General features: G+C 40.0%; 1 protein-coding gene across 2 annotated transcripts in view; it reads left to right on the top strand.

Annotated features, from left to right (window-relative positions):
• Positions 1 to 14,892, top strand: part of NRXN3 (neurexin 3) — a 984,457-nt gene that overhangs the window by 38,766 nt on the left and 930,799 nt on the right. For both annotated transcript variants that reach the window (XM_010583781.1, XM_010583780.1), the window contains exons 3-4: positions 4,439 to 4,468; positions 7,396 to 7,407. In XM_010583781.1, the coding sequence (XP_010582083.1) occupies positions 4,439 to 4,468; positions 7,396 to 7,407 (42 nt within the window). The remainder of the gene's footprint in view (positions 1 to 4,438; positions 4,469 to 7,395; positions 7,408 to 14,892) is intronic.

Consider the following 14,892-nt stretch of genomic DNA (forward strand, 5'->3'; position numbering starts at 1 on the left):
CCCCCCCCGAGCATGGGCCAAGTAACATGGGGCAAGCTATAATTAACTAGATGAAGGAGTCCATCTTCCTTTGTTGCTGCAATCAGTTGTCACTGAGATATGTTTTGTGCTCTCCCCACCTTCTTAGTTTTTGTGGCTTTATTTTCCATTTTAAGTGCTAAGTACCCAAATGTGGTGCTGGGGGTGGGGACAGTGGGGGCGAGGTTCAAACTGCTTCCAAGGTTTCCTTCATTTTCTCCTCCACCCTGAAAATTGCCCCTAGTAAATCCTTAAAGATGAGAACTGCTGTTTAACTACATTGCTCTTTCATATCATTGTACTCTGAAGCTACTTTTAAAGATGTCTTTCTGGCTTCATAAGAATCCAGCGTTGGCCCTTGATACTTTGTACAATTAGAGCCACTTTATTTTACTATTTTGATATAGAAAGCAGATGGTTCACAATTTAAAAAAAAAAAAAAGTAGTTCTTTGAAATGTTACTTTGAGATCAAGGAAGATTAATATTAACCTTTAAGAAAATAATACTGATTTGGCAGTAGGTTAAAGAAATACCAAAAAACCTTCCAGACCTAAATAGGAAGAGTCAGTTGTGGCAGGCATAAATCATGGCCAGAGAGCAGAGTTTATAAGTCTGTCTGCCCTCAGCAATGGACATATTATTTTAATAACAAACCAATGATCTGAAGAAGCAGGCCACTTTCTCTTCACATTACTGATGAAACTCTGAAGAAGCTGGGGGTCCAAAGGCTGAGCACAAGCAGATGCTTATAATTATCTAAGAAACCTGTTGAGAGTCTTCTTCCAAAGCCACGTGCTTGTCCTTACTGTCACTCATGTTTGAAGTTCAGGAATAGCAAGTCACCAGATTCCTGACTTTGACATAAAATTTCTTTGCAGGCAGATAAGAGGTTTTCCTAAACCTTTCCTGGAGTACTTGCTATCCACCATTTTTGTTTGGCTACGGTTGTGCCCAGCCAGTAGGTTATTATAAGAATGACTAGACTGGTTTAGAAAAAGCACACAACCCCTTGACCCTTGTGGCTTATGCAGGTTTGTGTCAACCTTTTCCCAGTTCTACACTGACTGGGTTTGGAGCCCTAGGCTTTAAGCTGGGTTTCTTGAACAAATCTAAGATTAAAAGGAAAGCATGTTTCACCTGGATTTAGGTGGAAACTCAGATTTTCTTACAGGATTCCCCTGGAATGGGATGGCTGTTGGCACAAACAATGGTTGTGCATGTGGATAACGTGCTTTGGGGCCTGATGAGTTCATTTAGCATCCTGCTGAAAGCTTTGCTGGCCTTTATGGTTGATGCCCAAATAGCATGGTGATAGGTGTCCCCCCTGTTCTGACAAAATCTGGTCTAGTTTGCAGGTCTGAACAATTCCCATGCCTCTTGCATTGGTTTGTTGGATGCCCTATTAGTTTGTTGTTGTCCAATAGCAAGTGCTGCCCCATGCCACCCTGAGATGACTTTGACTTTTATCATTTGAGAATTGTTTTAGTGTCTTGTCATGTCTTGAAACTGATGTAAAGGTGAGACAATGATGTCAGTTCATGTTTTCCGTGTTGATTTTACTGTGACTAATTTCGGGCCTTTGTTACACATGCTGCAAATGTCACAGATTTTAGATCTCAATGGTTGAAGGTTTTGGTTGTTAATGAAATTTTGTTGGAGATAAATACACTAATTTTCACTCCTACTTTAAATTGCAAGGGAGGAAAATTTTCAGATGACAAAAGCTGATATGTTATTTCATTATTTATATTATTCTATCTAATAGTGAATCTGGAATTCTGTTGGTGTTCTCTTTGTTAAAATAAGGATCTGTGTTGATGGACAACTTAAGAGATAATATTGGGTTTTTGCTATATCTCCAAGTCCACCCCCCTTCTTCCTGTTTTAAAAAGGAAAAAGTAGTGGGGTGAGGGAGGGACATTATTTTTCACTAATCTCCCTACTTCCATTGTTCATTTGGGACTGGAAGATCAAGAGGTACATACAATACCACAGCTGCTGTTGTATTTCAAATTTGTCAAGAAGCAGAAAGAGTCAGAACATTTCTTAGGGAGACTCTCTTTTGCAGGCATTTGAACCAGGGCCAACCCGGGGGCCAGAACGGTGGGTACATCTGGGGGGCGTTCTCACTCCTGGACTGCAGGCTCTGGCTCTGGGCTGCACCTGGCTGATGCGCCTGACAGATAGGGCACACAGCATTGGCCTTCCTGGAATACGTACAAAAGAGGTGTTGACATTCCTGACATTTTGAGATTTTTGTGGTTCCTTTGTGGCTGGTGGAGAGAGAAGGGATCGTGTTACGGTGTGATTCAGAGTGTTTAATGCAGGCTCTTGCTTTGAAACCTCTCTGGAGGTTTCTCTTTGTCAGTGTCCCACCTCCCCAAGTGGACAAGGTCCCTGCCATCCCCAGCAGCTGCGCCTGTTGGTGCTGTGCCTCTTAGCCATGGCTTTCCTTCTCTGCGGTGTACGAGGCCTGAGGGCTTGGGACCTCTCTATCTCTGCTCTGGGTCTGATGTCCCCTCCCTGTTCGGCCAGCTTCAGCTGCATGTCATACTGCCACCTTCTTTACCTTTCTCCTTTTTCACCATTGCTACAGGGTCTCTGTGCTTTTTAGGTCCTAACAATTATACTTTTGTCTTCTTGACTTTTACAGTGCCTTTTACAGTGACTTCCAGCTGCCCATTTGGACAGACCTAAGATTTGCCTATCAAGAATGATGGGGTCAGTGGCCATAAAGAGAGACACAAATTCAACCCACTCTACTAGCAGAGCAAAACAATTCAGTGAAATTATATCTTGTAATTTAGACCAGAAATATGTCCTACAGTCTCAAATCTGCTATGTTTATTTATAGCTAAAAAAACCTAAAAAAATCTAAACCTATGTTGTGTTTCTGATTATTTTTCTAAATCCACAATAATCTTCAAGAACATTAAGATATTTGCATTCCTTAGACTGTACAATTATTAATCCCCTTATCTGGCTTGGAGTTCTCTGTGGGTGAACATATTCTTGGGATGATCTGGATTTTAGATTTCTCCAGCAGACGCAGAGCAAAAATATAAAAGTGAGAGAAATGAACAAATTCAAACTCAGCGTGCTGCTTTTTGAAAATTCTTATTCCAATAAATTCATTTGACCTCTCAGTCTCCATGAAATTAAAAAAGTCACAGTCCTGTTTGATTAATAAACTCACTTAAGATAGGGTGTGTGAGTGGGGTGTGTATGCATGGATCAAAATCCCTGCCATACTAAGTGCTGTGAGAGGTGGGAGATGTGGAGGAGGAATCAAGCTAAGGGAAGAAGGTCAGGGAACCAAGTACGAAAGGGGTCACGCATGGCTTGAGTGGGTAGGACTTGGTTTTTGTTATGTTAGTTCTGTGATATCGTGTGTCACAAAATTAACAAATGGGTCAATTGATGCTTAATGGATTGGGCATGAATATATATATACAATAGTATTTAAACAATATTTGTATGAATACAGTTATACAGTAAACATAGTTGAAAATTTGGGCTAGAAATGGATTTAAATTGAAACAAACAAGGTTTATGCCAGAAAGAGTTATTGGACAGAGACTGGAGCAGCCCAGGTGACCACCACAGCCCTATCTATAGAGCTGACAGTGACTGTCACTGCTGACGGGAGCTGTGCTGCTTTCTGGCTTTACCTGGAATTATGAAACCAAAGAGTAGCTTTAGCTATAGAGCCATAAAGTAACACACTACCCTTAGAAGTTTTAATCTCCAGTTCTTCCCAGAAAGGAAATGGAGTAGGATTAAAAATAGGTTACAGGTAAATTTTTTAGTCCTTGCCAGGTCTGGTGTACTGGTGTATAATTACTAAGTGTGAGCGGTGTTGATTGGCTCCTAAAAATACATGGTGAAGCCACCACGTTCAGGAATGAGGATAGCTTTGTGTGTGTGTGCGTGCGCGTGCATTTAGCCCGGATATTTTGTCTGAAGCAGATGTGGTGGGATCATGGCCTCCCTTTCACTGACCACTGCAGCCTTGAATTTCAATCTTTAGCTGAGGAGAAGTTATTTCTATAGCTCACCAGAGGAGCGAATGCTCCCTGCAGGGCGCCACTGCAGACCTTGGCTTCCCTAGCCCCATTTAACCATACTGGTGTGCAGTGCCTCCGGAATCGCTCCCCAAGAGGTGTGATGAACCTCAAACACAGTTCTGCAACTACCAGCAGGTTTTTTCTACCTGTGACAGATGCTTTCCTGCTCAGTGTGGAAAGCAGCGCCTGCATATGTGTGTGCCCTGTCTGCTACACCCATACTTGGTCTAGTTCAAGTATGTGATCTCCAATCCTGAGAGGTATTGGACCAGTGTGCATGGATATTGCTGCTTCTTTTTCTGTTTTGTTCTTTTTTTCTTACTCTCTCTCTCTCTCTCTCTCTCTTTCAAAGGCCTCTCACACCTGATGATGGGTGAACAAGGTAAGTCCTTCAACTTTCTCTTTGTTTCAGTCACTGATCATGAAAGAGCTTTGTCCCTGCTGCTTTTCTGAGCTGAGCTTTGCATGACAAAAGCAACTAAGCCTACTGGGTGCCAGTGAAGCCATTTGCATTTTTGTCTCTGTGTCCCATGAGCCATGGCTGCTTGTCAGCCTGGGACTCAGGTGCCCAGAAGGGAGCATGAAATGATTCCATGGACAGTAATGAGGTATGCTTCCCCCTTCCATGCAGCCCATCAACTATTTTATCTTGCTATTTCTTTCTTGTGCCAGCTGTAATGACTCCCACTTCCGCCCGGTAAATGTAGACCTCAATGTTGGTCTTTATTTTTAAGAGTGCAATTATTACAAAAAATACGTTAATAGCCCTCATGGCATGATCCTAACTCATTATGAATCCTGAGGAAAATTGCATATAATGGCCTGTAAGTTGTGTGTCTGCAATTTAAAATATTCAAATATGCACAGAGCAAAATGGTTTAGAAAAAGAACAGGGCTAACCCCAGGTTGGGCTACAAATGGGATCTAGGCCTCTATCAGAGTTACATTTTAATATCTCAGCCTGGATTGCGTTACAGATCTATTGGCTGTGACACGATGGGATCATTAGTCCCATTTTGCACTATGGGGGTGTGGAGCAAGAAGCTGGTGAGGTGAGGCGAGGTGAGGAGAGGGGTGATTCTGTTTGACGGTGTTAGCGTCTTGCTGACATGGGTGCACAAGGAGGACTTAGCAGCACTGGTGATGCATTCTAGTCTTGTGAATGCAGGAGTGAAAATGTTGGAGACTTAATGCAAGGTGTGTGCACTAGGTGCACTAGGAAGACCACACCAACTCTTTGTCTACAGGGAGTGTCATCGTTTACCCCCAGCCAGCAACTAAGCACCACGCAGCTGCTAGCTCCCTTCCCCCCACCCAGTGGGATGGGGGAGAGAATCAGGAAAGATAAAGTAAAACTCGTGGGTTGAGATAAAGACAGTTTAACAGGACAGAAAGGAAGAAACTAATAATAATAAAATGACAATAATAAAAGGATTGGAATATACAAAACAAGTGATGCACAATGCAATTGCTGACCACTTGCCGACCAATGCTCAGTTAGTTCCTGAGCAGTGCTCCCCCCCACAGGCCAACTCCCCCCAGTTTATATACTAGGCATGACATCCCATGGTATGGAATACCCCTTTGGCCACTTTGGGTCAGCTGCCCTGGCTGTGTCCCCTCCCAACTTCTTGTGCCCTCCAGCCTTCTCACTGACTGGGCATGAGAAGCTGAAAAATCCTTGACTTAGTCTAAACACTGCTTAGCAACAACTGAAAATATCAGTGTGTTATCAACATTATTCTCATGCTAAATCAAAAACATAGCACTATACGAGCTACTAGAAAGAAAATTAACTCTATCCCAGCTAAAACCAGGACAGGGAGAAAATGTGAGTTCTGACCCTAAAGGCTGATGAGGCTTTCCTAGACTAGATGTACACAATAGTGTTTTTGCCATTAAGTGAACATGTATCTGAGGTTAGACAGTCCAAAGAATTGGTAAGATGGAATGTAGTGTCTGTGAAGGCTCAAGAGTAATTAGGTACTTGAATAAAAGAGGCATATTCTCTATGTATCTCAGTGAAATGTAGAGAGGCTTAGGACATAATCAGTTTTTATTCTGTAGTTCAAGGCAGATGTCTGCTCTGAGGTCATGAGAGCTTAGGAAACAATCAGAAGTAAAGTTGGGGTTCACTCTTCAGTTTCTGTACTGCTTAGCATCCCTATGTGGTGGGAAAAGTAGGAAGACAGGCCTTTTTATGAGGGCATGTCAAGACCATGGTATTTGGCATGTGGAACACCCGGCTAAGCTCTGGGAAGCATTGAGCTCTTTCTCTATCCTCACTTACTGTTCAGCTGGGCTCGTGGCTCAGAGGTCATACTTGTTGAAGGAGCATCCAGCAGACAGGTCCCTTCAGTATGTCCTAGTTGCTCAGGATGCAGCTGAGCATGGCAAGCCGTTGGCAAAGGAAGGATGATGGCATGTTGGGAGTGATCAGGACAGTGAACTTACATGGCCACTTTCAATCTCAGTGACACTGAACATATCTTTGTAGCAGTCTGTGATTTAGGACTGGATTATATAAACAGATGCACTTGGCCATTTAAATTACAAGTTGCAACCCAGCTGGCTCATGAAGACTTGCATGACCTATTCAGGCCTGTATGATTGTCATCAGTCCTTTCTATAGTCCCTTGCCTGGCAAAAAAATGTGAAAACTATTGGCTTCTGGCAACTTTAGCCACCCTTGTTTATCCATGATGCATCAGGAAACAGTGGCTTCTCTTTTCTTGCCAAGCAACTCGCAGATATTCCCTTCTGATAAATATTTATTCTCTATAAAAATATTATGGATATAAATATGTAAATGTATATGTGTGAGTAAATATGCAATGTCAACATTATATACAAATACATTAGCTCTGGTAGGTGAAATGTGTTTAGCAAATATATTACCATGGGATTTATTTTTTTTCTGTCCTACTCTGTTGTTTCCCTTGCTGTTTTGAATTTGACGTGGAATGAGGCATATCAATGGCATGCTATTGCATGAGGTGTTTGCATTTCTCAGTAGAAAATCAAATTAAAGCCAAAGGGCTTAACCAGGCAGTTGCTAGTTGTGCTGTCAGTTGTTTAAGCCTTGCTTTGTGCTTTAGTTGTGGTGTGTCTTTTGTTTTTCCCTTGACGTTGTGTTTTGTTGGGTTTGGCTGCTACATAAACACACTCATTTTCTTGTTTTTCTAAGTATGGCCAGTGACATAATTCTCTGGTTTTTATGCTTCCTCCTTCTCTTCTCTTTTGCCTCCTCCATGATGGACATCCCTCTTGTTCCTCCTCTTAACTGGACACACACCTTCCTGTCTGTAGGTAGAAGTAAAGGTAGAGATTGCATTCTTTCTAAGACTTCATTGCTTGTAAAATGTTTGTTTGTCAATGGACAGATTGTGTTTTTATGAGTGTGGTTCATATTGGAGCTTAATGCCTTTACTTTTAAAAGTCTCTTAACAATTTTTTTGTTTTATATTGAATTATGGAAGAAATACTGATTAAGATGAATGCTTTGAGGCCTTCTTAACAGATGTTATTTTTTTCCCTGTTCACACTAAGTACCGGCTGCACGGTGTCAGGCTGTCCATAGCTGGTGATGCTGGGGTGCAAAGGCACCATCAGTTCAGTCAAAGACAGAGCCAGAGGCCAGTCAGCTGGTGCTGCTGACTCTCTTGCACTGGAGTGATGCCAGTCCTGAGCATTTTGGCACTGGTGTTGGTGGAAGAAGGACCCTTCAATGATGGAGGTCTTTTGAGCTGTCATTTCTCCCCCCAGCTCTGCTTCCCATCCTCTCTGTTAGTGAAAAGGTATTTTTCAAAGAGAAATTGAGTTGCAAAAAACTGCAGAGGAAACAGAAGTGATCAGCACTGCTAAACAGCGAGGTCCATTTCCTTTGCAGCTCAGTACAGCACAGTTCACATCTATCTTTAGCATGCAGAAGGCAGTCATCCATCCCTAATCAAAACTGTCAAAAAGGCAAAATGCTGCAAACCTGCTGTGGGTCTCCAGTTGGAATGGAGGGAAGGGTGAAGATTAATTGATAAATTATAAGCACTGCTTGAGGAAAATCCATTTCTTTGTCCTATTTTTCCAATGAGAGAGAGAGATCAAAAGGTTTTATTATGCTGAGGCTTACTCCTTTTCAACAAATACACTGCTGAAGAATCTGATCTATTGATCAGCATGATTTGAACACACTGGAGGATGTTGGGTGTGTCCGTGCCAATAAGACGTTTGGGGATGAAATGACTAATTGTACTACTATGAATTTGGGAGGATACGAGAGCTCAGAAGATTTGTTCGTAATAACTTTCCTTTGAGGCACAAGCAGTCTCTGCCCAGTGATCACTCCTCCTGTAATACCTGAATTCTGGGGAGCACAGTGGCATATTAAACACTTTCTCTTTGTATGATTCCTCTTTCTGATGACCTTCCTTCTTCTAACAAGGTTGTATTGTTGGATTCTCTGTGATAGAGTGCATCATGTAATCAATATTATTTGTTCTGTTTTGAGGTTGAAAGAATATTCCAATCATTAATTTCATAGCTTTTCTATTCTATCCAAAGTTGGGCAGTGGAGGATAATACATAAGCTGTACTCAGAGCTATCTTCTTAGCAAGAGGTGAACATCAGAACATAATAATCACATATATACACTGTAAAAAATGTGAGAACCTAAAGCTCTAAGCACACCATATAAAATGTCACTGTGCCTCAACACAGCTGCCAGTAATTGAGTTAGCTGATGTATGGCTTAGTGTGATTTAAGGGTCAGCGTAGATCAGGGTGAGTCTTGTATGGCGTGATGTTAGCTCATGTTGCTCCCTTCTTTTCTCAGGTGTCATTTGTGCTGCAGGCCAGTCTGTGCAGGACTAAACTGAAAGTCTTTTCTGAAGCAAAACTCCCAGTTGAGCCTGTAGGAATGAGGATTATAATATATAGTGCACAATTAATTCATATGCACTGAAACTTAATTTATTGTGTCACTGAGTGAAAATACTGTTTCACTTCCCAACTATGTGTAGTTTTTAGCTCTAGTTGTAGCAAGTGACTTGATCGGAGACCCATCATTCTGTATGAAAAATGGTATTACCTTCAGAGGACTCAAGCGGTGTAATTTTGAACCCACACATGGCCTTCAGCTCACAGAGAAGGTGGTACCAGATGCCTTAGTGATTGTACCTGGAAGGTTCATATTTTTTGGCATTCTTGTAGTTTGTAGTGAAAACTGGCAGCCACTCTGTGTCATGCCACATATGTAGCCAAAGGATATGATGTATTTGATTTCATAAAACCTCTTCACAACGTATAGCAGTCTGTGACCTTGCATTCATCATTTGAAACAAGTCTTTCATTAGTTGCTTCCACTGTAGTAAATAGGCTTCTTCTGCATCTATCCTTTTTAAAAAGTTCAGGAGATTTTTTTTTTTTAAGTTCCTGGAAAGCTGAAGAAGATGATGTATAGTTGTTCTGGGGTGGTGGCTGGAGTAGTTGAGATACAGAAAAGCACCTGAGGACTGCTTGCATTTTAACCTGAACTGAGTATATATACATTGTTTGTGTTTTTATTAGGTGTATGCAACTGGTCATGGAGATGAGGTAAATGTATGATGAGAAGGGATGACTTTTATTTAGTTTGGCATGAATTGCTGAATACGACTTCTCTTCTGGAGTGGAATTGACAATTAAGGAACAATTATATTGAGTTTATTTCCCTAACACTCCCCCACAAGTAAATGATACCAAAGGAGATCATAAATATCCAACTCTAATTTGCTATTGAACTGGAGTTAATGTGTAGTCACATTCTTCCATATCATTTGTTCTCTTGACAGCCTTTGTTAAGGAAATGATAATTTCCTTATTGCTACCTTTCACCATTCTCTTATATATGTAGTGAGTTTTGTTTTACCATCACTTTTGGTTTGGATCTGGCTTCTACTGAAGTTCATGCCTCCAGAGGAAATTGGCTGTATTCCTGGTGGGACTCTGCTATTTTCAGTGAATGAAGCCCTGTGTCTTCTTGAAGACAATAGCAAAATTCACATTCAATTTAGTGGGCCAGGATTCACCCAAAGAGCTGAAAAGTCCCAAACGTCCCCTCTGACACACAGAATGACAGTGAGGTGTGGCTGGTTTCTGGGTGTGCACAGGACACCTCTGTAGCACCTGTGCAGTCTGTAGACTGCTGCTTCTCCTCTAAGGCACTGGGCTCCTTCCCTCCATCAGTAGCTGTGCTCAGGGTGAAAAACTGCACATCTGCACACGCATTTTCAACATGAAGCAGATTTTTTCTCCATTCTCAGGGAGAAATGAAAGACTGTTCACATATTTCATGGTTGGGACATTTTTAATGCATGTCGTGTAGACCAAAGTCTACTGGCAAATTCCCCGTGTAGTTCTCAGCATTGCAAGATCAGATTATCTCCCTTGGTCCTAACTGCTCTTAACCCAAGTAGGTCTTTTAAGTCTTGTAATGTTCAGCATTGCTCTCAGTGAGCAGTGTGAGGTTGTTATTTCTTTGAATTGTTCAATAATATTGACCAGGAGGTAATGGCACAGAAAACACGAAATAGCATTTGTGGACTCAGATAGAAAGAAATGACTGGACCTTACTGATCTGGAAAATAATTTCGAGTTGGTCTTCCCCAGTAATACCATTAGGATTTCAGAGTGATGTGAATAAGTCCATCTGAGTGGCCAAGAGTTTATGCAAATGTCGAAGTGAAACATCAGTAACAAATTAACTTATTTGTGCTCTAGAAATATCTAATTATAGAAGGGGAAAAACAACACTACATTCATCTTGCCAACCTTGACAGTGGTTTTTAGCTCTGCTTTGCCCTGTAAAATATCTTAATATTTGGGTTTTAAATGTGGATATTGTATGTTTTGGGTTTCTGCACTGACAGTCCTTTCCTTAATACTTTTAAAATGTGTGTGGTATTGGATTCATTTTCCTTTTGGTGGGGAAAAAATCCTCCATTATTATAAGGATGGCGACTTTCAGTTTTAATTTTCCTCTTAATGACTGTTTAAAAAATAAAGCATTGCCTTTTATGGTTAGCACATTCCCAATCTGTGAAACCTCTTTGATAGTATCAAGGCCCCTTGAATGTAGATGTCACTCTTCTGGAATCATTTTTTGTAAGCAAATTTTTGCTGCTGGTTTCATATTTTATTTTGAAAAGAAACAAATGTTTTAATGTAATTCTTATAAGCCTAATTACAGATGATTGATAGTTGATGAATTTAAAATGTAAGATATTGGGGGACATTTCTGCAAGGTGTTTATCCTATTTCTTTATATTCCAGAGGTGATGACGTTTTCCAAACGTTGGTGAATGAAGTCACTTAAATGTTGAGTATCAGCTAATGCAAAGGAATAGATGTCTAGTAAACATTCTTCTTTTTACACCTCTTTGTAATATATTTATGAAGGCAGACAAATGAGACATTAAATAGGACATTTCTGGTAAATTATTTTTTGTTTGTGCATATGAGCATGTGTGTTTACAAATAATGTGTATGCATAAAATATTTAATAATGTGTTAAGTATTTCATCGTTTATAGGTAATTTATTTTTTCTTGCATGCTTTCTTTCTGCCTTATTGTAAAACTGTGACTTTCTAACATGTGAATGTTAGAGTAAACAGCTGATTCTTCATTTGCTTTCATTTTTATTACGAAGAATGATTCCTGTTAAAGGCATTGTGGTCGTGTTGTGTGTAAACACAAGCTAAAATATTGTCCTCTTATGCTGTATTGTAGTCTTCTGTTTTCAATGAGGCTCAGGTTTTACTCTGCCCAAAGAGAATATTTAATTGATATCATTGAAAGGCTTTTTTTTTTCTTCCTCTGTTTTCTTCATTTAAGGCATTCAGTGGTGTGTAGAGATGCAGAGGTAGCAAAACAGGCCATATGCTTTGTAAAAGGCAGACTAATAGCACTTTTGATGGACGTCTGATTTTTAAAGTGCTGTATCTTTCATTAAAATTTACATGTAAAGTAAGGGCAAGCACAGTGACATGAAAGCTAATGCAAGTTGCACATCTTGACATAATAACAATCACAAGAAACTGGAGATCCCAGATGGCAGCTTGGCCTTTGCCATCCTTTTAATAAGCTACTAACTGCTAATTATTGCACTCTTATGGGCAAGTTAATTTACTGTTGACTCTTAAAGAGACATTGTGCCTTTTTCTGGCATTTAGGTTTTTCAGTTTAAATTTGAGAGTGTTTTTTCCCCACAGATTGGAGTCCTTCCAATGGACAGTAACAAAGAGGCAAAGAAGCAGAGAGGGAAATGGAACATAATAAGCAATGTTTTCTTTGATAATAGCAGAATATAGGGTTGTGGGTTTTTTCTAGGACATGGGTTTAGAGCTGAAAGGAACACCGGCATGTATATTAGATCCAGGATTTAGGTTTTGTATTTAAAAGAAAGCCCTTATTGCAGAGTTAGTATTATCATTAAAAATAAACAGAATGTCTTTCCCTCAAATAATTGAAGCTTGAGATTCTGAAAATGAGATAAACTAGAAATAGAAAAATCAAAATTACAGGTGCATTTCTGTTGCCAGAGATGATTTTAAGGCAAAATTTCAACTCACAATTCTGAAAGCTAAAACGTCCACTGTATTTTTGGAAAAATGCTTCATTTTTAATGTTACTTTCTTGGTTGTCATAATACAGGGAAGAGTGTTATCTGTAAAACATACAATTTTTTAAAGTGATCTTTTTCTTCTTCCAGTTGAAAGAGACATCTGGTAATAAGACCAGTCAGGGAGAAGTTTTGATCTAAGAACCTATTTAGGAATGAAGCAACAGCTGCAGTTTAAATGGACTCTAATTCTCACAGTTAATGCTGTTTTGTGAATGCATGATTCTGTGTGATAACATTTGGGAGGAGTGATGGTAGGTAATAGCTTATTTCCTGGGCTTTATGGTAATGCAGCAAAGTGGTGATAATGTCATCAGGAACTGAAATAGACCCGTCACACACATCAGCCAGCCCTGCAAAAATATGAAACCCAGTGAAAGAGGGGAGTTTCCTGTTTTAAGGCTCATTGTGGCCTTTTGTGGACTAGAGTGATAACATTATGGTATTGAACTGTTTAGAAAATACGTGCTGTGTAAGCTGGATCTTATGCATTAAGAGTAAGCGCTTAGAGACAGCAGTCTTATTTGCAGCGCTTTACCAGATAGTAAATATTTTGACTAGAGATTAGTGGATAACATGCCATACAAATGGTTGTAAAACTATTACTGTGAAGAAGGTCATGCTTTCTCAAATCGTCTGATATAAGTCACCCAGTATTGTCAGTGTCAGTTATTAAGTCATGTCTATTGGTGTGTGATTTCCCCCCCATCAGTATTCTGGGTTTTGATTCTGATTTTGGCAATGCACCATTGCTAGTTGCTGCTCTTCCTGTGACACCGACCACCTTTCATTTATTTGGCCATACTCACCTCTTTCATGGAGCTAGAGCTCCTTCTCATGCTGGCTTTCATTTCCACATTTGTTTCAAGAGCCTTGATAGTTCTGAGTGCACATATCCAAATAGAGATCATTACTGATAGGCTATGAAATAAGGGAAGATAGTAGAAAATACCACCACAGAGAGCAAGGAATCAGGTGTGAATCCAGCACTCACAGGTTGTAGCATATTCATTTGTTTTGGAAGCCTTTTTGTTTTGAAATTTTTGTTACAGTTGAGCTATCCTGCAAGTTGCTGTGCTTAAGGTACTGTGCTCCCTTAACAGCCAGTGAAGCCCATTAAAAAGTAAAAGTCTTTTGCACCTGGGAGTGTGTTGTGTACCTGCAAGGATAAAGTCCCCAAATTCTGTTTTAGCAGGATTTTCTGTGAGGTGTTGATCTTGTACTAGATATGCTTTATATACCAAGAGGTTTGATGTAATGGTATTAAGAGCCATATTCTTCAGTGCACTGCAAGGATTTTATTGTGGTATAACTGATACCAAAGCAGAGGAAATGCACTGATGTAAAAGAAATAGTGCAGGGAAGAATCTGGCTCTGAGACTGTTCCAACACTAACCTGAGGGATTCTGGATCATTCTCACCGTTCTCACTAAATGATGGCCTTGGCTTTCCTCTTGATAAAGTAAAAGACTGCAAAGCATTTAATAGAAAGAGTCCTTTACCAGCACGGCTTTGTGGGGAAAGGCTTTAAACAGAACTGGTACTTTGAGAATTTGTGTACACAGTTGTCACCATTAAAAAAGTCAGTAGCATTTGCCAAGCAGTACCACACCGTGGTGCCTGAGATATCGCTTTCTCTCCTACAGTAGAGCAAGAAGAATGTATGTAGTGTGTGTAGGTAAGTGTTTACGATTTGATTCTGTCAATTGCATGCATTTTAATCGAGCTTTTCTCTCAAATCACGGTTTGATTGAGGAACTGCTTATGGGTCAGATTATTTCTAAAGCAAAACATGGTTCCTTTTAATTGACCAATTTTAATGGAAGACTCTAAAAAAAACATTTCAGTATTTGTTCTAAAATGACATGGCTCTGTGATTGTTAGTAGTTAGTAGTGGTAACAAAAATGTGTAATTTGAATGTTAAAATAATTGTATTTTAAAAGGAGCTGTGGTCTTATTAGGTACGGTGGAATTGTATTAAGCCAGCGTTATAAAGCACACACCTTTATTCCCCCTAATTACTGGTATATTAATAATGACCAGGTTGATGATGAATGTGCTGATCACCAGCTGGGACCAGACAATTACATTTGATTATGTAAAGAGTTAGTTGCTATAAGCCTTGAAATATTAAAACTTGGCTAGAATAA

This window comes from Haliaeetus leucocephalus, unplaced genomic scaffold (assembly GCF_000737465.1).
Source record: "Haliaeetus leucocephalus isolate CR32 unplaced genomic scaffold, Haliaeetus_leucocephalus-4.0 Scaffold932, whole genome shotgun sequence".
Taxonomy (NCBI): Eukaryota; Metazoa; Chordata; class Aves; order Accipitriformes; family Accipitridae; genus Haliaeetus; species Haliaeetus leucocephalus.